This window comes from Ilyonectria robusta (assembly GCF_021365365.1).
Source record: "Ilyonectria robusta strain PMI_751 chromosome Unknown BGZ61scaffold_20, whole genome shotgun sequence".
Classification (NCBI taxonomy): domain Eukaryota; kingdom Fungi; phylum Ascomycota; class Sordariomycetes; order Hypocreales; family Nectriaceae; genus Ilyonectria; species Ilyonectria robusta.
Window position 1 is genome coordinate 352661 of NW_025764454.1, and position 22581 is coordinate 375241.

Sequence of the window (22581 nt, forward strand, 5' to 3'; positions counted from 1 at the left end):
TTGCTTATTTCTTTTTTGTGTAATTTGGACTTTTATTCGAAGCTGGAAATCAGATTGTGAATCCTACATATATGAGACGCTTCAAGTATCTTTTGTTTTGCCCTATTCCCTAACCTAAGCCATCCATGGCAGCAACTGTTTTTCTGGTCTCCTTCTTCCTTGCTGAATACACCTAAAAGCGCAAGATTCGGTTCTCCCAGGTGCCAGATTTATCATTCCTCCCTTTGACCCAATCTGACCTTGTCTTTTTTTCTCGGCGTTACATCTGACGATGCCCTCGCCAGTCACCTAGCGTAGTCTGCACAAGAGTGCATGAGCGACTAATGCCGTATCAACAACTCAATTTGGGTGATTATTCCCTTTCAGCACCTATGAGTCCAGACTTTTCCTATTCCATCCTATCAAAGCGTATTTTGATGAACCGTTATTGAGATTTAATCGCATCAATCAGACGCTGACGCAATGATGTGTAAGGCTTGTAAGGGAATTTGCTGTGCTTGATGGTTAAAGAAGACGAGAGGGGTGGCGACTGAGGCACTTGCAAATGCTCGGGGTAACCGAATTTCCCGAGAAAAGTCGCGCTGATGTTGGCTGAATAGAAATTCATGTGTTCGGTATTCGTTTCATCAATAAATATGGCACAGACCTATGGACAATTAGGGTTCGCATCGAACAGTTTCTTCGGAAACAAAAAACTGACTCTGTATTCATGCCTTGTCCGGTCAGTTTTGGAGCTGCTGCTGCTGACCGCCACCGTCTCAGCTTGAGCCTGTGCAAGACCAAGAAGCACAACAAGAATGTACGGGTCACGGCATGGATCTGCAGGCTCTAGATGCTTCAACTGAAGCTGGCGGGCAGCTGCGACAGGTACATTCGGCAGTTGTTGGCGGCGCCGAGGACGAGGCATCGGGAATGCGGCCTCTCTTTGTATTTTAACCATACTGCGTTGCATGAATGCGAAGACTGGAGGCGTTTGGTCTTGACCAGGACCCTGACGTTGACTGCAGGGAGCAAAGACTAGACCGTGGAGGCGAAACTTGTGGTCGGCACCATAATGAAAGAAGCCAAACGGCCTGTGATGGGAAAACGTCAGCAAGTAAGCGGACTCTACTTGTCGTTCTCATCTGTCAGCCTTACCGAATGCATTTGAAGGGCCCGTTTCGGTCTGTGAGAATGCGTCGAATGACGGCGTTCTTGGTGTCCGAGTTTGCCAAGACCTCAGCTTCGTGGGTCCAGTAGCTAAACGGCCGGCGATCCATCAGATCGGCATCGTGAACCGCCTCATCGACGGTTTTCCCGCGCGGAACCTCGTCGTCTTGCAGCTCAAAGGAACACTGCAGAAGCTCGACATGTCGCGCTGTCCATTCCAGGGGTTGCACAAAAAGCCGCTCCCGGGGGTGCCGGCGAATGAGTTCGTCTATGGAGATGGGCATGCCGAGGTGCCGCGGGTGCTGGAACGGGCAAAAGGAAGCTGTCAGGCTTCAACCACTGGTAGCACGGTGTCTCGCGGGTTGAGTTGAGTTGTCAAAAGGAGACGTGGTTAACGAAATGAGTCCTTTCCTGAGTGTCCAAGTTGAGACTTGGAGCTGAATGGGCTGGGGTCACGGCGCCACATGACCCCACCCATGCAACCCACATGAGTGACGAGAATGTTCACGCCATGCATAAATAAATAGGCCAGGACATTTTTCATTTGCATTGAAGCTGGAAAAATAAACTCGGGAGTCTCGTAGGACTCTCCAGACATTTTTCGGCCATGGTCTCATTGAGAGGAAGTAAGTTTATCGACCACCAGTTGAGATATACGCCGAGCATGTCCTGGGAAACCTCCTTTCAACAGGTTCATTTCTTGATGATACAAACGATTTGCTGAATATTTGTTTGACTCAGGCTACCAGTGACGTGGCGTTTCGGATACTTTCCGTCCCTTGAGTTGCATCTCGGAGCCTCAGTCTCTGTCATCACATCCACTCAATCCACATTGGGAATATCAGCTTTGGAGTAGAGTTTCTTCCAGTCTCGACTTCTATGAAAAAGAAGCCCCATTCGTGGATCCTAAATGCTCTCTAGTTCTAAGAGCGAGCCATCTTTCGCGCAATCCACATTCCCTCACATTCTCTACCATGTTGGCAGCAATGCCTACGAAAACATGTCCAACTCACAAACTTCTGAATAGTGTTACACGTCTCGTACATTCCGCTGTTTCGCTCTCATTCTCCCCGCCCGCTTCAGCGGCCCTGAATTCTGTAACCCGCCACTCCATACGAAGACATGGTCTCACCAACCTCGCAAGGGTCCTCTCCATACTCCACCTTCTCCAGACCCTCGGGCCTGTCCTTCTCCAGAGCCATCTTGCCCATATGCGCCTGGCATCGGAAACTGCCAAACTTGTACTCAAGAACCGTGCGCTGCTCAGCATGGATGAGGGTGAGGACTTCGTCAACCTCGAAAACAAACCGCTGTCGAAAGAACTCGGTCAGGGCCTTCTCATTGACGAACTTTGAGCTTCCAGTGATGATGAGAACCCGAGACTCGCTGCCTGTCATGGGCTCTTCCTTGTACTTGACACGGTTCTCAGTAACCTTGATTCTGTGGTTACGAATGGTCACTCCGCGGAACAACGAAGTGCCCAGGAACGTCTGGGCCGGGCGGGGGTTGAAGAAAACGATCTTGGCTGCAGCGGTGACGTGTCTCACATAGTCGGGCTTGTTGATGACGGCGCACCAAATTCGACCGCAGTTTCGAATCGTGCCGAGAAGTTCATGGTAGGTGCAATCCGGCGGGAGGTTCGTCAGCCAAAGAGCGCAATTTTCCCCGGGCTTGAGATTCCGGACGCTTGCATTCCGAGCGCTGTGTTCGCCACGATAGTTGCTGGAGAAGGCAGCGTGGTCAGCAATGGCAACAGCTTGGCTAGTGCCATTTCGAGTAGCTCGTTTGTTGCAAGACACAGCAGCCATGGGTCGGAATCCGCTTCGCGAAACTGGAGATGCAGCCTGAGAAGGCCGCTTGGTGGCGGGGGCCAGAGTCAGGGCTGCGGGGTTGTCTGGTGTCTTCCCAATCCACTGGGGCATTTTGCTTGGATCTTGGAATGCGTTCCACATGGGGGCTTCCACCGGGGTATATATCTCCGGGCTGTGTGCTGCCTGAGAAGGATACCGGATGAGCGAAGACTGAGAGTCCGATCCCTGCGGCGGAGGAGTCGAAACTCCAACCGATGAGAGGCGATCCGTCGAATAGGTAATGGGCAGTCTGCCAGAAGCAACGGGGGATGGATACAAGGTAGCGGAAGCTCGAGCATTGTCCCACGCGTTTCTGAGAATGTCGAAATCGGGACCATTTGCACCCCGAGTCGAGACATCTGGCTGAAAAGCCCCAGTGAAGGAAGAAGCAACATGGCCAGGCATACCATTCGAAGCATCGTAGATGGTCGGCTGGGGATTCGCTGGACGTATGATCTCATGAGGCCACATAGGCGAGTACTGGGTGTCGCCCTGGTGATGAAAGGCCGCCGGCTCTGGTGTGAGCGGAGTATGAGCTTGGCCAACCCGGAGTGGGTTAGTGAGCCAGGAAGGAAAGTCGCTTCCAAAGACTCCTCCAGAACGAAATGGGACTGGAACTTGGCGAAAGGCTTGCTCCGTAGCTGCTCCAGTGCCGTTACCGATAGCCTGGTTTACAGCGGGACCAGGGTAAGGAGGAAGAGTAGCAGAGGCGTAAGCGGAGAGCCGCTGGCTCTCTGGGGTAACTTGCTGAGCCATGTTGCCAACTTGTGGCCGTGCCAACAGATCAGAGTGAATGGTGTGTCAAGTAGGCTCTGGGTTGGTTGAAGAGTGGTTGAGAAAGAGTTGTGTTGAAGGGGAGTTGCTGTGGGAGGAAGAGATGAACAGGACTGAGTTGCGAAAGAGGGGACAGTATTTATAGAGCTCTCTGCCTGGTGGCGACACGGCGTGAACAATGGTCAATCAGCGTTGCCAAACAGCCAGGACGTGTCAGCCTTGTTGAAAAGGTCCCGTCGGCTAACACTGCAGTCCGCTCCCCTCGGCTCACACCGACGCGAGCTGAGGGGGATTGCACAACATCGGATTCAAAACACACCCTTCTAGAAGAGATGAAAGAACTCACGGTCTTCTAGAAGCCATGCAGTGCAAAGGCCATCGCGAGCGGGCTGCTGCTGCCAAACATGTCACAGCAGCGACGATATATGTGCGTGTTTGCTGGATCATTCCCCTCATGAATTGGTTGGAGGTGGAAGCCTGCATGGACTGGCTGTTTTCACCAGTCTTGAACCATTTGTATTAAAGAGTACTCTGTGTATCTATAATGCAGTTTGATGGGATGTGGGTTGGCGGGTTATGGCTGTCGTGATGAAGGCAACAGGGGAGCATCAAAGGCAGTATCACGGTATCCGCCGACGGAAGCAACGTTTCCAAGCATCTCGATTGACTTAAGGTCCTTCTAGAAAGCGTCTCTCATATCAAACAAACATGTTCATCAAACCGCTGCCTGGTCTACATGGTCGTCACCCGCCTCTGGAATCGCGGAACTGTCCTGGTGAACTTGGCCGGGTCCTCCCTCGCGCCGTCTTCCCAGTACTCGTACTCAATCCACGCATTCTCGGGCATCTGCTCCTCCATGGCGGCCATCCAAAGCCCCAGCTCGGGGCTCAGCGCCACGACGCCCGTCTCCAGCACGTACTGGTCCCACAGCCTGACGAGCTCCCTCAGCCGCGCGGGCTCCTGCTCGGCGAGGTCGTGGACCTCGCCGGGGTCCTTGGCCAGGTTGTACAGCTGCCAGCGCTCGGGGCCCTTGGGCTTGGGGATGAAGACAATCTTCCAGTCGCCCTTGCGGCAGGCCGCGCGCCCGCATGTCTCCCAGCCGTTGACGAAGTCCTCCGCGTGGATCCGCGGCTGCGCGCCTTGGAGGTACGGCACCATGGACTTGCCACGCATCTCGACGACTTCACGGCCTTGGTAGGTCGGGGCTGGGTGTTTGACTCCGGCCATGTCCAGGATGGTAGGGGTCAGGTCCATAACCGTAGAGAATTGGTGCGTGATGCCGTTGCGGTCGATGGTCTGGTCAAATGAAGATGGCGGCTTCATCAAAAAGGGAACCCGAACGCCGCCTTCCGTCGTGTACGCCTTGTACAGTCTGCTCGGCGCCGTCGCGGCCTGCGCCCACCGCGGGCCGTACCAGATGAAAGAGTCCCCGTTTCCAAGGTTGTCGAGGCTGTTGTTGTAGTACTTCCTGAGATGCTGCATCATGGAGCCCTGGACGATGGGGTAGGCTTCGTAGGCAGCTCCCTCGGCGCCGTTGTCGGAGAGGAAGCACACGAAGGTGTTATCCAGCTCGCCCTGCTTCTCTAGGTAGTCGACCACTTTGCCTACATTTGTGTCGATGCACTCGACCATGGCGGCGAAGACCTCCATCGCACGGCACGAGTTCGCCCGCTCCTCTTGGCTCATGTCGTTCCATTCCTTGACTTCGTCCGCCACGACGGGGTGGGGCTCGACGTCCTTGGAGATGAGGCCCAGGTCTTTCAGGCGCTGGAGACGCTTCAATCGGAGAGTATCAGGGCCGTCATCGTAAACGCCCTTGTACTTCTTGATGTATTCCTGAGGCGCCTGGAGCGGCCAGTGAGGCGCTGTGAAGGGGAGGTATGCGAAGAACGGCCTCTCATCGCCATCCTCCTTCCAATCCTTGAGGTACTGCAGCATCTTATCTCCATAGCCGTCCGACGAGTACCACCCGTCCGGCAGCTTCTTGACGTACTCGCCGTCCTCGCTGTGCAGCGCAATGACGCTCATGGTCAGGAACTCCGGTGACTTCTCTCCCGTCTCCAGCTGCGGCTCGTAGGCGTAGTGGTTACTGCACGCCGGGAGGTGGGCGAAGCTGCGTTGGAAGCCTCGCGCCTTGGGGCTTCGCTCTGGCGTCAGCCCGAGATGCCACTTGCCCGACATGAGGGTCTGGTATCCGGCGTCGCGGAGGATCTCGGGGAGTGCCACGACGCGCTCGTTGAGGTAGCCCTCGTACCCAGGCATGCCTCGCTGGACATTGGTCGACATCTTGCCCGTCGGGTCGTTCTGGCCCGCGACGTTGGTCCATTCGATGAGGTTTCCCAGGCCGGCGATGTGATGATCCGTCCCCGTCATGATCATGGCTCTAGATGGCGAACAAGCCGCCGCCGCGTGGAAGTCGGTGAACCGGAGGCCATTTTTGGCTAGTTTGTCGAGGTTGGGCGTGTTGATCTCGCTGCCAAAGGAGGCGATGTCAGAGAAGCCAAGATCATCAGCCACAATGACAAGGAAGTTGGGTCGCTTTGAAGCTGCCATTTTGCCAAGACTAGAAGAATCCCAAGTCATTTAGTGGCAAGCAAGATTTTCCATGCCCATCGATTCGTCTGGACACGCTCTTGTTATACGTGAGCACCGATGGAGGGCCTCAATCGCAAGGTGGGGGGCCCTCGCATCAAGGCCTCGGGTTTGCTGTCCAGACCGACAACCGACTTTTGATCCCGCGGACGATCGCCTCAAGACGACGGGCCTATCATCTCGAGAAGTCTTCTGCAGGCGTAATCATTCCTCACGCCACACGGATCCATCGGGTATTTGAGAGCTTCAGGTCCGATCGCAGAGGGCATCGCATTGGCGCGGCTTTGACAGGGCGGGGGTTGAGGTTATGTCGGTAGTTTGGACGTCATCCACAGCTCATGTTGAAGGAGTCGTATTATTCGATACTTGCTGCTTCTGGTGTTAGACAGACGCCTCGCATCGGCTCGTCGGGGTCCCTGTCTTTGATCCTGTCGAGAAAATCGCCAAAGCCGTCAGTAAGCACGCAAGCCTTATACCAATCTCATGGACACATGTCCTACAGGGTCTCCAGTTTACCCCAGAGGACTCCATGACAATCTCGCTTGTCGGTCTTACAAGAATAGCATGACCTGCCGATCGTTTCCCAGCGCCCACATGCTGACCACTAGCGCTGGTCCAGTGACGATAAATCGAAGAGGTCCAGATGGTTGGCTACCAAGATTGGACATTTGTTCCCTCCTCACACGGGTCCATCTTTGATGGTGAGAATCGTGGCTCGAGATATTGATGGGTATCCTGTCGCACGAGCCATGACCAACAGCACCATGCCCCTCTCGGGGCTCCAACCCAACATGCTCCAGAGAGACTCTATTCGTTCGATCGGGCGCTGGATAATAGCACGTCTCGAGGGCGAATACGCGTCTATTGTCTCGGGTCTGTCGTATGTATGGGGGCGTTCTTGTTCGGATATGACAGCGGCATGTAAGTCAGCCAAGCAAAGCGACACGGAGTCCTTCTCACACGACTGCAGTGTCGGGGGAGTACTAACTCTGGCATCCTTCCAGTGAGACTTTGGTTACGGAAAGCAAGACCAGACACGGACAAACGCTCTCTCGGTCGGGTTGCAGCAGCTTGGAGCTTTTTTGGGTGCTTTCTGGCTTGGCCCATTGCTGAACAGTAGGGTCGCAAGAAGCCTTTGGTGCTGTTCTCAGTCATATTCTGTATCGGAGGCGATGAGCTGACACTTGCAGGGGATTTTCACCTCCTATTGGATTGACTACGGGGCCTCATTCATGAAAGATGAGCCTACCAGCCAGTGGCAGATCCCCATCGGTCTTCAACTCGTTCCGGCGGTGTTGCTCGGGTGCAGCGTGCTCACTCTCAAGGAGAGTGCTCAATGGCTTACCAGGAAAGGACAGCATCAGGAGGCCTTTGAGAGTCTGTCATGGATCCGCGGAGATGCATCGCAGTCAACGATTGACGAAATGAATGAGATCAGGTTGGTGGGAGAGGCCGAGGCTGAAGAGACAAAAGGCTTCGAGTTCAAAGGTGGACAGGAGCAAACTATCCCTACATACAATACGAGGGCTAACCAACTTGCAGAGCTCCTCTGAGGTGACTACTTCAGACGGGTATTTGCAGCATTCTGCATCATGGCCGCCCAGCAGGCCACGGGTGCCACGACGTTTTCGTACTCTGGCTCGCAGTACTTCACGCTGCTCATCGGCGCCGGCCGAAGAGCTCTGCTGCTGACGGCCGTCTTTGGAGCGGTCAAGGTAGCAGCGTGCGGTGCATTTGTGCTGTTTCTCGCAAACAGATTCTCGCGTCGACAGGTCTTAGTCGGTGGCCATGGCAGTGTGTCAGATTGCGACGGCGGTTGTTGTCAGGGCAAGGCCGGCGCCTGATGACGGTGCGGTGACGTCCTTTGGGATCGTGACGGTAGCCCTCATCTACATTTTCGTCGTCATCTACAACATCAGCTGGGGTCCGATGCCGTGGCCGTACATGTCGGAGTAAGTCACAGGGTTGTCATTTCTGAGTGTACCAAGAGGCCTCGCGAACAACGAGCCATCAGGATCTTCTCCGCCAGAGTTCGAGAACCTAGTATAGTAATTGGAGCAGCCTCGCAGTGGCTTTTCAATCTACTGTTGTCGCTCACGACGCTGTATATGATGGAGAGGTTGGGATGGGGCACATTTCTGGTGTGGGGGGTGTTTGATGTCGCCATTTGTGCGCTTGCGTTTTTGCTCCTCAACGAGGCCAGGATCTCTCGCTTGAGGCCATTGCCAGCCAGCGGTTTCATAAGAGGGTGTGAGAATACTAGAAAGGACATGAGCAATCGAATGGATTGATTAGAATTGTCAGAAATATGAGTAAAAATAGACGACGCGAGCAGGTGCCATCTCATCCCACAAAAAGGCACACACGAGATGCTGTGCGGGATGCTTCAGTGTGCCACTTCAAACACTAACGGCAAAAAAGAATGGTGTGCGGTTTATGTGGATCGAACACATGACCTTCAGATCTTCAGTCTGACGCTCTCTATGAGATTGTTAGACTTGATGTGCTGGAGTTTTAGAAGTTTTGCAACTTACCCCAACTGAGCTAAACCCGCGCTGTTGAAGGAGCGTCTCGTGTGTTAGGTTATGTGCCCTCGTCGATTGTAGGAAATGGAGATGTGTGGGGCATTTTTGGTGGTGGGCCGCATGTGTGCGCGTATCGCTTACCCTACACCATTCTGGCAACTAGTATGTTGTGTTGTGAAAAAGATAAAGTTTAAATCCTGTCCAATGAGGGGGCTTTAGAGTGTTTTTGCGGGTTTCTATTTTCATCATGATCTAATTCTCGTGTCGTGTACGGAGTAGGTCCTGGATATATCTGGACACGAGAAACGGATGGCTGGGAGTGCGTGGGAGCCTCAACTCAATACGGGGACAAATAACCTACGTGGGTTTCGTGCCCTAAGAAAGACGATGCGGACTGCCGATCACAAGGCAATCTTGGTCGCATCGTCTGAAAACTGGAAGCCTGATTCAGCAGGAATCCGCCAATCGTTCCCCCCCTGTCAGAGAGATCGAGCCATGTCATGCCCCCAAATCTTTCGTATCCAAGGCACATCATCCAAAGCTCCGAGTCGCCTTGCCGGCGCTAGATGCCCACTAGCGGGAGGCATCCGCCACCACCCCGCGAGGGGCGCAGGCCTGAAAACGCCCTGGCGACTCGCTACTGGCCCCCTGTAGCTATGTACGTAGCTCTGTAGCTAGCCCTGGAGAGGTTCCGGCGATGCAGTGGAGCGCCGGCGGAGACAACCTTAGTCCTCCAGGACGTCTGATGGTGGGATTTCCCAAAGGGGACATGCGGCCACCCACGCTTCGGTGCAAGGGGGACCTCGGTGCAAGGGGGCAGTAATACCACAACCACAACGACCACTGATGAGCCTGGCTGGTCTTTACTTTTTCTGCAAGACGCTGAAAAGGAATATCTGTCACAAATCACAGCTCCCTTGCTCCAGTTGAGAGAACGCCCGCGAATCAGCCTGCCCCGTATCCTGCTCCGTCGCAAACGATAGCGCGCCACCTCGAGTATCAAAGCCAGGCGGCCTGAGCGAGATTGACGAGATCAACCCCAGCCAGCCTGATGCCATGGCTTGTTTTGAGTCATTGCCGGGTCCGAAGCTGGGCTGGACCAACGCCTCGCCAACAGCCAACTGCAGCTCGCGATTCAACTTCGGCACTTGTTCCTTGGCGACACAATGCCACAATGCCACTATGCCACAATACAACCATGACGCTTGCTCCCTAGGCAACACCGAGTCCTAAGTCGCCTGTCAGCTCCCCCCCACTGCGCCTTCAGGCTGCCACGACGTCGTGCAGGACGAGGAAACAGGCTGTTGGGTCGTGGTCGTGGTCGAGGCTTTGCAGTGTGAGGCTTGACCGTTGAGGCTTGAGGCTTGAGGCTTGAGCTCTCCAGGTACATGAGACGCGAGGATATTTATTGGCCTGGCTCCCGGCACCTCCGCTCTGTTTCAACCCTCTCTCTCTCTGCTCTCTGCTGCCAACCGTCACTACCCATTGCTTCTCCCACTGCGCCTCGTCAGTCACCATGGGCCTCAGCGACATTCGCGACATTGACCGCGAGGACGTCTCCGACTTCGTCTGGAAATGGAAGTGCAAGATCCTCCACCGTCAGGACTCTCCCCTCAACAAGCCGCTCGACCTCGAGTCGTCCACCTCTGAGGATGACCCCAAGACGCCCGCGCCCTCCAAGGACCCCACGTTTGGCTCCGACACCACCATCAAGACGCTGTACGAGGGCCGCAACTCCAATGCGACTCACTTCGAATGGGTCGACTACCCGCCCAAGCAGCTCTCCAAGTCGGCCGCCCGCGCCCAGGACCGCGTTGCCATCAAGGTCTACAAGGTCAAGGACCGCGAGAAGCCGTGTGTTGGCGGCCGCTTCCCCCTCAAGTACCACCAGATCGAGGTCCAGAACCCCATGCTGGTCGCCGCCCTCGAGCCCATTCTGAAGAAGGAAAATGTCTACCTCGACGTCCACGACACCGCTGAGTTCTCGGAGCCATTCCGTGGCCTGTGGTTTTGCCAGGACGAGATCAAGGAGCTGTACCGCCAGACTGCCGTCGACAACGCCCTCAAGGGCTACCTGCAGCTGTTCCTCAGGATCCTCGACGACATGTTTGGCGAGATGAGGACCAAGCGACGCCATCTCCTCGACGGTGGCTTGATTGACTTCAAGACGGCGTGGACTCTTTTCCCCCGCGGCTCCACCGTCTACAGCTACGGCCTCAACTCTGAGTTCCTCTGCAAGGTCGAGGACACCGAGTATGTCAAGAAGAACGAGGGCACCTTCCTCCTGGTCAAGGGCAAGATCATGACGTTCAATGGTGAGGAGTTCGTCTGGCAGGACAAGACGCTCCCCATCCCCGCGTTCACTGGCAACAACCCTATTCGCGAGCTCCGCCACTACCCCTTCGAGTTCCACTCAGACCAGGACGCCATCATGAAGCACCTCGTCACCCGAGGCAGGAAAGTCCTCGATCTCCAGGGACTCAAGTATAGCTGCTACACCGGAATCGCCCTGCACGACGGCGAGAAGCAGTGCATCGAGAAGCACAACGTCGAGGGCCGTGTGCTCATTGACGTCGTGGGCTACAACAAGTACCACCTCGCGCTGGGCAAGCGAGAAAATAAGGACCCGGAGACGGCGCGGAACCAGGTTCGCCGTGCTCGCCGACGGCTGCCGCAAGACGAGGAGGAAGAGGAGGGGGAGGTCAAATCCCCGAGTACCCAAAAGAAGCGGTTGAGCGAGAAGAAGCAGCTGAGGAATAAGAATGAGATGCTCGAGAAGCCCGAGGAACTCGCCTTCATGTCTGAGATGATTGGGGGGTATGCACTCAAGAACAAGCTCTGGGGTGAGTATATCCTACAGACTAGATGGCAAGTAACTGACTGACGATCCTAGTGCAATTCTATATCGAGGATATTGAACCCATGGTTTGGAACGACCAAGCCTTCTCCCACCTCGTCTACGACGACCAGCAAAAGGACCTCGTCCTCTCCTTTGTAGAGAACCACAACCTCACCAACGGCTCCTCGGCCGTCATGGAGGACGTCATCGTCGGCAAGGGCCAGGGCCTCATCATCCTGCTGTCGGGCCCGCCCGGCACCGGCAAGACGCTCACGGCCGAGGCCGTCGCGGACCGCACGCACCGGCCGCTCTTCTACCTGCAGGCCGAGGACCTGGGCATCAACGCGGCGACGCTGGGGGCCAACATCAAGCGCGTCTTCGAGATGGCGACGGAGTGGAACGCCGTCATCCTGCTCGACGAGGCCGACGTCTTCATGGCCGAGCGCAACCCCAACGACATCCACCGCAACGAGCTCGTCAGCATCTTCCTGCGCGAGCTCGAGTACTTCCGCGGCATCATCTTCCTCACCACCAACCTGTACCACACCATCGACTCCGCCTTCCGCAGCCGCGTCAGCCTGCACCTGCTCTTCCAGGCCCTCAGCCGCGACGCCCGCGAGAGCATCTGGCGCAAGTTCCTGCAGCGGCTGCCCGAGCAGGCGGCGCGCGTCAAGGACGTCACCGACGGGGAGGAGGAGGAGCAGCACGCGAAGCCGGCCGACAAGCCGCTCGACGACGAGGACATTGCCGAGCTCTCGCTGTGGCAGCTCAACGGCCGCGAGATCAAGAACGCCGTCAAGATGGTGCGCAACTGGTGCGACCACAAGGGGTACGTCATGACGCTCTCGCGGCTGGAGAATGGCATCAAGGTGACGAGTCCCCATGCGTCCAAGGATGGCGACGTCGACAAGGAGCTGTATGAGTGATGCGTGTCATTTGTTGATGGATTAATCCCTTGGAGATGGAAGAAAAAGAGATGAACTCTGCGAGACTACAGCATTTGGTGTCTGAAGTCTGATATAATAAGTCCAAAGTTAGTGTAGGTCTTTGTAGCGTCTAGGATACCCTCAATAAGGTGATTCCATTCTTGGTTTCCTTTGTATTTCACGTCCGAACTATGCCACCGGATACAAGTCTCTGTCAACCAGCAGCTTGAGTGTTTGCACGATCGTGGTTGAAAGGTAGGTAGCTAGAGGCCAAAAACCTCACCTCGCGCATTTCTTTTCATCGAGAGATACTTATAATACAGTAGTGCCGCGTTTCGTAAAAGGCCCCCGATGCCGAACCACTCCTGATCAATCATCAAAACTCCTGAGCCGTTGTGCATTGTTCAATATACCACACCCATTCCCAGTACCATTCCATGACCACTCTATCCTCTGGATCTCAAGGCCCGTCGCGGCGCAGCCTTTTCCGCGGTCTTCTTCACCACACCTGTAGGACCAGCACCGCGACCACTCGCTCGCTTTGGCTTCTCTTCCGCGGCGGCCTTGGAGCTGGGGAGTTCGCCCTTTCCGGACTTGGCGGCAACACCGCGGGTTTTCGGTGCTGGCTTGTCCGCGGCCAACTTTGCAGCGCCGCGGCCACGAGTCGCAGCCTTGGGTGGCTCGGCCGCTGCTGGAGCGGCCTCAGGCTTGGAGCTCGTTGTCTTTGCGCGAGTGGATGATGCCGTATCCTTTACCACGGCTTCTTTTGCTGCGCTGCGTCCTGTTCGTCGTGCTGGAGCGGTTGGCTCCTCCGCGCCTCGCGTAGTTCGCTGTTTCTTTGCGGGGGGTTCAGGTGCATCGGCCTCCGGCTGAGTGCGCTTTGGGCGGCCTCGTGGCTTGGCTGCCGCTGGTGCAGCATCATCAGTTTTCGTCTGGACAGCTCTGCCGCGCTTTTTCGGGGCTGGGACGGAAGCGGGCTCTGGAACAGCTGCACCACGCCCGCGTTTCTTCGTCTCAGGCTTCGCCGTTGGCTCCTCTGCCTTAGACGTAGTCGCGTTCTTCGGGGGACGTCCGCGTCTCTTGGGCGGGTCGATAGGAGCTGCAGCAACCGCAGTAACCGCAGTATCCTTGTTATCAGCCTTGACGGCAGCTCGGCGGCCTCGTGTGGCAGCAGGCTTGTCCAGCGTAGGCTTTGAGACTGGTGCTGCAGCCTTCCTAGCAGGTCGTCCTCGCTTCGCAGGAGATGGCACAGCACGAGGCTTAACAGCGCGCGTAGCAGGCAGGGACTCATCTGTTGATCTGAGTCCACGACCGGAGCTTCTAGAAGCGACGGGCTTCACTGATGAAGGCTGAGGAGTATTCTTGGGAGGTCGACCACGTCGCTTGGGGGTCTCTGTTGTCGCGGCAGGTGTGTCTTTAGCTGGCGTCTTGCGGGGACGGCCAACCTTGTTTGGAGTCGCCGCGGAGGAGTTAGTCTGAACCGCTTTGAGGGGCGACTTTCCCGGAGTCTGGGCGATGCTCGTGGTGCGGCGGGGAGTTGGACCCGCTCGTCTCTTCGTGGCACTGGGCATGGTCGTTGCCGGCGCATCAGACTTCCTGGGTCGTCCTCTTTTGGCCGGGCTTTTGGTAGTTGTAGCCGGGGTGGCGACAGTCTCGCTCTTTCGTGGACGGCCTCGCTTTTTGGGAGTCTCAGCATCGATTCTAGCTGGCATCGACTTGCGCCCACGCTTCGCCAAAGGAGTTGGTTTGACAACTGGGGACCAAGGGACAAACGAAAGGCGCTTGCGGGGTCCATCAATGTTCTTGACGATCGATTTCGCCGCCGCGTTCAGCATCTCGCTAGCATTGCGTCTGCCTCGCTTTGCTGTAGACGGGGGTGGGATGCCGGATTCGTCCGCATCCTCTTCTCCGCTGGGAGAGTGCTGAGTCTCTTCGGGAGCAGGAGGCTCGGAGTCGACAACCATTTCTTCGGTTTCAGGCTGGTTCATCTCATTGGAGATTGTCGAGACAGGCGATTGTGACCCTAGATGCACTGTGGTTGCTGCCTGATCCTCAGTGCCCTGCACATCGGTCGCGTTCTTTCCAGCTGCCTCTTCGGAAACATGGTTGGTTGCTGCAATGATCTCCTCTGTAGTCTCAGTACCAAGTCCCTGATCCTGTGCCTCAACATTGTCCGATCCTCCAAAGTTCATCGCATTTTGCTTTGCCTTCTCGGCATCTGCGGATTGCGCAGCCGATTCTTGGAGAGGAGAAGATCCGCGACGCGACGCATCGACCGGCTCCTGAGCATCGGTCTTCTCCAGAAGCGCCTGGCCCTCAATTTCTGTAGATAAATCGAGACTTTGAGCACGCGCGCCACGAGCCAAGGGGGACGATTGATAGTTGCCAGCCTCGACGGGCGCCGAATCGCGCTGCCAGTCCCAGCCTGGGGCATTGGTGGAGGTCAAGGCCGACGGCGAGGTGGCGTCGGAACGAGGTAGGAACATGGGATTGAACAACGGCGAAGTCTCGGGGCGATACGACTCGGCGAACGAGGTCTCGTCAGGGTTGAGGAGGTTGGGGCTTGATGCGACAGCGCCGGCTCCAATGCTAGAAGCAGCGCCAACCCCAGGTGATGTTGCGCTCGCGTTGCGCTGAGTGCGGCCGAAGCCTAACCAATTCGACGAGCCAGAGGCATCGTCTGAAAAGCCGAAATTCATGGAGCGGGATCGGGGTAGCCTGTGCGATCAACAAAGTCGCGACTGGTGATGTGTGATGTGAAGGTGACGGTTGAACTGTGTTGCCAACGCGTCGGCGCAAACACGTACCATCCTTCTTTGCGACCGCGTTTGGCGGGCGCGAACAATAAAGCTACCAGTCATGTGACACGACACGTGCTGAGGACTCGTGTCAGATCTCGTGACACCGTAGAGGGGTCTGACAGCCTGAGTTGTGCCTTTCACACAGCGAAATATACAATTAAATACTCTCAATTTATGCTAATTGGATTAATAATAATTACTACCTTAATAATGTCGTATTTTCTGATTGATTTTGTCTTCTTAATTGTCTTGCCCGGTAAGGGATTTTTCTTATCTTCAGTCTCTAAGAACCCTACTTCCTTGGTCATCTAGCCGGACCGATCCCTCCGTCTGACAACTCGTGAGATCACTTCAGCGACTCTCCTCCATTGTGTCATGCTCGCGAGCAGTGTGATGGGCTTTGAAAAGGATTAGAGAAACGCAGAAACCCTAAATTCATGTCAAGTTCCTGAGGCCCGATTCTTTCATCTCATATGGAAGAACGGATACGGATAGGACTGAATCAGATGAAAGCGGGGGTCGCCACCAAATGTGGAACACTGCTCAAGCTCCCTTCGTAGCTTCAGGTTCATGAAATCGCTAATCGCCAAGACAATCATCCCAACGACCGATACGACGGAGAATAAAGTTAATTTTACGGTTACGAAGGATGCTTAACCCTTTGTCCCGACCCACGCCTCGGCATTGGTGCCCTCACGACCCCAATCGTCATATCTCCGGCGCATCCAGCACAGCCACCGCAAGTGAAGCCATCTAATCTACAGGTGCTTTGCAACGATCCCATTGATCCGGCGTTTCGGCCACTGTCGTCATCTCACATGGCGTCAGTAGCCCCTCGGCCGGTCATTTCTCAGATTGCCAAAACCGGCATGGCGAGGCCTCCCGTTTTACTCGTCCACCGCCATTCCGGCTTACAATCAATCGGCATCCGAGTCTCCAAGGGACGGCTGTTCTCGGCCATGAGACGTCAGATGCCGATCTGACCAGGGTCTCGGCACATTGGGCACATGGATTCGACCAAGTCATCCCTTAACGCAGCAATGACAAACCCCGGTTCCCTTGTCAGAATGCGGCAGTGTTGCGGTACCGTACGCGTGGTAGATGGCCCGCTTCTTTAGATGATGCACCACCTTTGTCGCCGCAATCATGGCTGCGGACTGCGCTTGATGGCTTGGCATTAATTCGCTCATCGCATGCACTATCCCTCCTATCTTCCGTATCTAACCTACTGCCCTTAGATATAGACTGAGGCTCGGGACACGGCACCGCAAGCGTCCATTTCCTCGTCCCAGCGTCGTCACGAACCTGTTACAGGCAATCCAGGGTCACTACTCTGCGCTACCTGCCAGAGCACCGAACCATGTGGCGCCCCTCACCCAACTTTGTGACCCTGCATTGTAAGTGCAGCGTCCAAACGCGATGCTCCTCAGTGTGGTGATGTGGCTGAGAATAACCCTGGCCTGCAGATGTGTACATCGTTGTTATGGGCCTCCTGGGCCTGGCCATCCTCTACCCATACGGCAACATCAGTGCCGTTGACAGTTACTTCTTTGGAGTCAGCGCCTCGACCGAGTCGGGCCTGAATACGTGAGTGGCATGTACCCGCCAGGGTCAATATTGGCAACTAACCGTTCCCGACGGCCAATAGGGTCGATCTGAAGCTTCTCAAGACGTACCAGCAGCTTTTTCTATACTTTGTGCCCATGTTCACCAACCTCGGCTTCGTCAACATCCTCGTTGTTGTAGTGCGGCTCTGGTGGTTTCGGAACCACCTTATACAAGCCGGTTCGCCCCCACTCATGCACCCCAATATCCGTCAGAAGTACTGATGTTTTTGCGCCTCAAGAACCTCATTTGCGACGAGCGTCACGTCGTGGCCAGGACGATGATCTCGAGGAGGGCATCAAGTCTTCCCCCGCCGACACTCCAGACGACCGTGCTAGCTCGCCCATTGCGAGCGGTATTGATGGTGTTCTCGCGGGACACAGGGAATCAGTAGATGATCAAACACAAACGCGACAGGTGACAATTCCCAAAGACTCGACAGAGAAGCAAAAATCCATTCCCGGCGACGAGAAGAATGAAGCGTTTGAGCCCGAGCCACGCATCACATTTGATCCTTCGACCAATATCCATCCGAGAAGGGACGCAGCGCTGTATATTCCCGGCCCGCGCGATCGCGATCAGGGTAATACCATAGTCCACAACGGACTACACCGCCAGAAACTAACCCAAAACCAGGACAACCGATTGTCGAGCTCACGGACGGCCGTGTAAGCCGAGACGGTACACACACACCTGCAACATCCGTAACTCATGCTAACCAATATAGACCTTCGCATCGAAGAAATCCCAAGCCCAGGCACTTCTACTCATCCAAACCTCCGCCGCCGCCGCCTCGATGGGCCGCTCCTATCCGAGGCTCGCTCCATGGATCGAGTTGCCGGCGTGGCTTCGTCCATGTTCATCCTCGGCAACACTGACTCTCGCAAGGAGCGGCGTCCGTCCCTGGTTTCCCAGCCGACACTGGCGGTGGGCGATTTCCCTCAGCTGTCGCGCGAGGTTACCGTGGGACGGAACTCGCTGTTTCATAACATGACATCGGAGGATCGCGAGGAGCTAGGCGGAATTGAGTACAGGAGCTTGAAGCTGTTGCTCAAGATTGTTCTCTGTGAGTTCTGGCTGAGTCTATGTACGGACCTTGCTAATGACTTAGCGTACTTCTTTGGACTGCATCTATTTGGATTTATCCTCCTCCTTGGATGGATCCAGTACGCTGATCCCAAATATCCCGATTACATCGAGGAATGTGGCCAGAACAAACACTGGTGGTAAGCAAATCCCTTGTATCGGCCACTAGTTCATCATCTCACTCTATCAGGGCATTCTACACGGCACAGACAATGACTAGCAACTTGGGTTTCACACTGACCCCTGACTCCATGATCTCCTTCAACGACGCGCCAGCGCCGATGCTCATGATGAGTTTCAGCGCACTCGCCGGCCACACGTTCTATCCCATCTTCCTCCGCCTCCTCATCTGGACCATGTCGAAGCTCTCGCCCAGCCGCTCTTCCATCCAGGAGCCCCTTTCGTTCCTGCTCAACCACCCGCGCCGCTGCTACACGCTGCTCTTCCCCAGCGGGCCGACGTGGGCGCTCGTAGGCCTCCTGCTTCTCCTCAACATTGTCGACATCGTGCTCATCATCGTGCTGGACCTTGACAATTCCGCCGTTGCGAATCTGCCAGCGGGGCCACGCGTTGCCGCCGCCATCTTTCAGTCCGTCAGCTCACGGCACACTGGCACCGCAAGCTTCAACCTGGCGGCCGTGAATCCCGCCGTGCAGCTGAGCTTGCTGGTGATGATGTACATTTCTGCGTACCCGATTGCCATTGCCATCCGTTCGTCCAACACGTATGAGGAGCGGTCGCTGGGACTTTACCAGCCCAGTCGGCCGGTTGAGGAGGATAATAAGGGCACGTCGTATCTCATGACCCATTTACGAAATCAGCTGAGTTTCGATTTGTGGTACATCTTTGTGGGCATTTTCGCAATATGCATCGCCGAGTCCTCTCGCATTATGGATAACGATGACCCCGTATGTCGCCTGGCTGCCTGGATCTACTTTGTTTCTAACATTTCCCAGGCGTTTACTGTTTTTCCTATTTTATTCGAAGTCGTATCAGCCTAGTAAGTCCTCCGTCTCTTCTCTTTTCTTTTCTCGCCTGACTCACTGATCTTTCGCAGTGGAAATGTCGGCCTCAGTCTCGGGTATCCCACTGTCTCAACCTCGTTTTGCAGTCAGTTCTCAACATTTGCCAAGCTCGTTCTCTGCGCGATGATGCTGCGAGGCCGCCACCGCGGCCTACCCTATGCGCTTGATCGAGCCATTGTGCTGCCCAACGAAAACTCGGTGTGGGATGATCGTGATACCCTGGAGCTGGAGAGACCACGGTCTAGAGTCTCTGCGATTGGTAATTGATAGGTTGGTGGCTTGTACGCTGAGCGCCTATTATCTGCCACTAGTTCAGAAAGAAGGCAGCTTTTTCTGATAGGATGGTTGACTTTCAAACCACCTTAGAAAGCATTTTGTCACATTGCGGTTGTTGAGTTTGGATGATAGAAGAAACCGACATGGAGTAGGAGCTCCCACTTCACAGTTAATGCGTTTCGGACTTGATGTATTTCTTTTACGGCATCATGATAGACGTTCTACATTACCAGCGTGGCTATTTTTATGTTAACATTCAGTTTATACCTAGCCTTAATTTGACTTTGATAGCACTTTCAAGAGACATGGAAATGAACAAAAAGGAATTTCTATTGATGCATCGTATCATGCGTGGGTATTTTGCGCCCTACTCAAGGAAATATGATTTAGCCGTGTCATTGATCATCCATCTCTTCCCGCTCTCCCTCGAGGTAAATCTCATGTCCAGTACCCTCGTGCATCAGCAAGGCCGTACCGCATCCCAGCACTGCAACAACAGCAACTCCCCACCATCCCCAGGCCACCATTCCAATGTCAAGGCCGTATCCGTACCACCAGCCGCCCACAACGGGACCGACGGTTCGGAACGCGGCCGACACGCTCTGGCCCAGGCCGTGGATCGTGCCGAGCACACTCGGGTGCGGGCTGCAGTTGTTGAGCAGGATAATGGTGGCTGGTAGGGTAAAGGTACGTGCCATGACCTGTAGTAGTAGGATGAGGATGATGCCGGCCCAGATCCAGGGTCCGGATGCCGCCTCTGGAGCCTGTGTGGAGGAGGGCAGGATGGAGAGATAAGGACCGATGAAGTACGCGACGGGGAATAGGATGAGGAACCATCGGAAAGAGCGCATTGTGCCGAGACGGGCCTGGACCGGGGGATAGAGGGTGAACTGGAGGATCATGCCTAGGAGACCAAGAAACGAGCTCGCCACGCCAACAGTCGAGGCCGGCATGCCCAGACCTCCGGTAAAGAGCAAGGGAAGAGATCGGGAATACACCTTTTCAGTTCCCCCAGTGGTGCTGGGCGTTCCGTAACGCGGCGTGGAGAGGAAGAGCGACCAAATATTGGTAAAGGCACCAAGCTGGAAGTCGTAAAAGGCGCTGTTGATGAGCGTGAAGATGACGTTGCGGGTCCAGATGCGGGAGAAGGGTAGACGGCCGATCTTCTTGGTCAACTTTGATGCTGCTGCAGCGGCGGCGGCCTTTTCGGTGGCGGTTTCGCCCTGCTCCCAGAGCGGGACTTGGGCGTAGCCGCCCATGAACTTGGGGCCCATGAGACCAGCGACGCTGCGCCTCAGGCGGTAGCCGAGATGGAGACCGGGATCGTATTTGTTTCGTCGATCCTTGGAAGTCTAGACAAGATGTTAGTTTGCGACACTCGCTGGGTCGGGGCATGAGAGAGCATACCTCTTCAAGGAATAGGAAGGTGATGAGGGTAGAGAAGCCGAGGAAGACGGCGTTGAGGATGCTGGGTAGGGCAAAGGGATAGTCACGGATCCACTGGAACCCGAAGATGGCGTCCTCGCTGAAGTAGTTGGGGAGAGTTGTAGTAGGATCAGCTAGGAGACCGCCCATGACTGTAGTCCAAAGGTTAGCAATCTGAATGGGAGGGGTGATGAGAGGATAACCAACTTGGGCCGAGCATGCTGGCAGCGTTGAAGCTCAGGGGCAGAAGCAAGAAGGCGCGAGATTGAAACCGCTTCTCGACAGTGATTTCTGAAATCATAGTTCGACTGACTCTTTGTTAGTATCGTGGACAACGTGCAGAATATTTCCTAACATCCTCCAACTCTCCTCCTCCCATACAACAATTCGTCCGCCGCTTCACATCCTTCGTCAATCAAAGAAATATTCATCACTTACATGATACCAACAGTGCCGTTGATGGCACCTCCAAACACTCTCCAAAACGCGGCCCAGAAGAAAGTGGTCGAGAACCCATATCCTACGCAAGAGAGCGCCGTGCCTCCGAGACCGATAATCAACGCCCACTTACGACCACACCAGCTGGCATCGGCAATGTTGCCCCACAGGATAGCAGTGCATACCTGGGCACCGGTGAAGCAACCTTGCAAGAGGCCAGCACGTTCTGAGATGCGGGAATCAGACAGGTCACTGTCCATATGTTTGAGCTGGTAGAAAACGTAGGCCTGTAATGAAGCGACCTGGAGGAAGTCGGCCAGACGTCCGATGAATAACACGAGCAGCTGATCTTTCCGGGGCAGCGACATCCAGCTGACAGGACCCTTTTGCACGGGGGCGGATTGGGGCTCGTCAATGAAGCCATCGCGAATCCTAGACTCGACGTCTAAGTCCTTTTCCTCCAAGTTTTCCATGGCGATGCTGTTGGTGGCGTCTGCGGGATAGCCTTCGGAGATGCTCAAAACATTCCGGGATTTTCGGCGCCGGTGACCTCGGGGGTCCAGGGGTACTGATACGGCTTCGCTGTTGGAAGGCCGGACAGGCATGGTGGATCAAGGAAGCGAGAGACAGAGCGAGATAATAAATAACACACCCGAGAAGGGAAGGACGGAAGGGATGACGAACGGCGGGAGGTGCACACTGGCTGAGCCGGCAGCGACTACGTACGCGTACTCAACCGCCGAAGCCGGATGGGTCCAAATCCAAGGAGGGGAACGAGCAAGAGTGGGATGGATATCTTGCGGCAAAAGACTGGGGACGGCCAGGAAGGGAATGGAGGTGCCGGGGCAAGGTAGGAAACCGACAAGCAGCGTTGGCGAGAGATGATGCGACAGCAGAGAAGCGAATGACTGGGGATCGGAATGGGAATGATACGACCGCGCAACCCAACGTAAGGCAGGCAAAACGAGTGAGCCGCTGCGAGGTATGTACGACGTGCGTTGGCGGACCTGGGGAAAGCGATCCGCGGATCTTAGGATAACAGATAATGGACGGCGCAGGAATGCGAGGGACAGAAGGTGAAGGAGAAGGAGAGTGAAACCGCCAGTGGCCAAAAAAAGAATTAGCCGCGTGGGAGCGAGTGGAATCGTGCGTGTGGTATACGCGGACAGTCTCCACGAAGCCGGCGACAGCGGAAAAGACACAAGGGGAACGCGCGGAGGAAGGAGGAGAAGTACCTAGAGGGATGACGACGACGAACAAGTTTCCGGTG

The 22581-nt window shown here is 55.4% G+C and overlaps 9 protein-coding genes across 9 annotated transcripts; 4 read left to right on the top strand and 5 right to left on the bottom strand.

Moving 5' to 3' along the window:
• Positions 1-7: 7 nt before the first annotated feature.
• On the bottom strand, positions 8-1563 carry BGZ61DRAFT_458127 (uncharacterized protein). The gene is made up of 3 exons (XM_046246717.1): positions 1138-1563; positions 701-1073; positions 8-646 (listed from the first exon to the last, which is right to left on the bottom strand). Exons 1-3 carry the CDS (start codon positions 1431-1433, stop codon positions 425-427), a joined length of 891 nt encoding a protein of 296 aa, XP_046099952.1. The 5' UTR covers positions 1434-1563; the 3' UTR covers positions 8-424.
• A 665-nt stretch (positions 1564-2228) lies between these two features.
• BGZ61DRAFT_481963 (uncharacterized protein) lies at positions 2229-3755 on the bottom strand (the record flags this gene model as incomplete). Its single annotated transcript, XM_046249354.1, has 1 exon — positions 2229-3755. The coding sequence occupies one exon, from the start codon at positions 3753-3755 to the stop codon at positions 2229-2231; it is 1527 nt and encodes a 508-aa protein (XP_046099953.1).
• Positions 3756-4505: 750 nt separating this feature from the next.
• On the bottom strand, positions 4506-6326 carry BGZ61DRAFT_536294 (alkaline-phosphatase-like protein; the record flags this gene model as incomplete). The annotated part of the gene is made up of 1 exon (XM_046254379.1): positions 4506-6326. One exon carries the CDS (start codon positions 6324-6326, stop codon positions 4506-4508), a length of 1821 nt encoding a protein of 606 aa, XP_046099954.1.
• A 1271-nt stretch (positions 6327-7597) lies between these two features.
• On the top strand, positions 7598-7918 carry BGZ61DRAFT_536295 (uncharacterized protein; the record flags this gene model as incomplete). The annotated part of the gene is made up of 2 exons (XM_046254380.1): positions 7598-7853; positions 7908-7918. 2 exons carry the CDS (start codon positions 7598-7600, stop codon positions 7916-7918), a joined length of 267 nt encoding a protein of 88 aa, XP_046099955.1.
• A 39-nt stretch (positions 7919-7957) lies between these two features.
• BGZ61DRAFT_481965 (uncharacterized protein) lies at positions 7958-8656 on the top strand (the record flags this gene model as incomplete). The annotated part of the gene is made up of 3 exons (XM_046249355.1): positions 7958-8080; positions 8145-8317; positions 8380-8656. The coding sequence occupies 3 exons, from the start codon at positions 7958-7960 to the stop codon at positions 8654-8656; spliced, it is 573 nt and encodes a 190-aa protein (XP_046099956.1).
• Positions 8657-10406: 1750 nt separating this feature from the next.
• BGZ61DRAFT_496972 (P-loop containing nucleoside triphosphate hydrolase protein) lies at positions 10407-12655 on the top strand (the record flags this gene model as incomplete). The annotated part of the gene is made up of 2 exons (XM_046251077.1): positions 10407-11733; positions 11784-12655. The coding sequence occupies 2 exons, from the start codon at positions 10407-10409 to the stop codon at positions 12653-12655; spliced, it is 2199 nt and encodes a 732-aa protein (XP_046099957.1).
• Positions 12656-12878: 223 nt separating this feature from the next.
• BGZ61DRAFT_98379 (uncharacterized protein) lies at positions 12879-15460 on the bottom strand. Its single transcript, XM_046257292.1, has one exon. The coding sequence runs from the start codon at positions 15352-15354 to the stop codon at positions 13102-13104; it is 2253 nt and encodes a 750-aa protein (XP_046099958.1). The 5' UTR covers positions 15355-15460; the 3' UTR covers positions 12879-13101.
• Positions 15461-16816: 1356 nt separating this feature from the next.
• Positions 16817-19439, top strand: BGZ61DRAFT_536299 (cation transport protein-domain-containing protein; the record flags this gene model as incomplete). Its single annotated transcript, XM_046254381.1, has 10 exons — positions 16817-16853; positions 16923-17043; positions 17105-17241; positions 17303-17644; positions 17698-17742; positions 17789-18127; positions 18173-18287; positions 18338-19055; positions 19104-19147; positions 19205-19439. 10 exons carry the CDS (start codon positions 16817-16819, stop codon positions 19437-19439), a joined length of 2133 nt encoding a protein of 710 aa, XP_046099959.1.
• A 404-nt stretch (positions 19440-19843) lies between these two features.
• On the bottom strand, positions 19844-21679 carry BGZ61DRAFT_496974 (major facilitator superfamily domain-containing protein; the record flags this gene model as incomplete). Its single annotated transcript, XM_046251078.1, has 4 exons — positions 19844-20800; positions 20856-21025; positions 21081-21181; positions 21312-21679. The coding sequence occupies 4 exons, from the start codon at positions 21677-21679 to the stop codon at positions 19844-19846; spliced, it is 1596 nt and encodes a 531-aa protein (XP_046099960.1).
• Between the last annotated feature and the right edge of the window lie 902 nt (positions 21680-22581).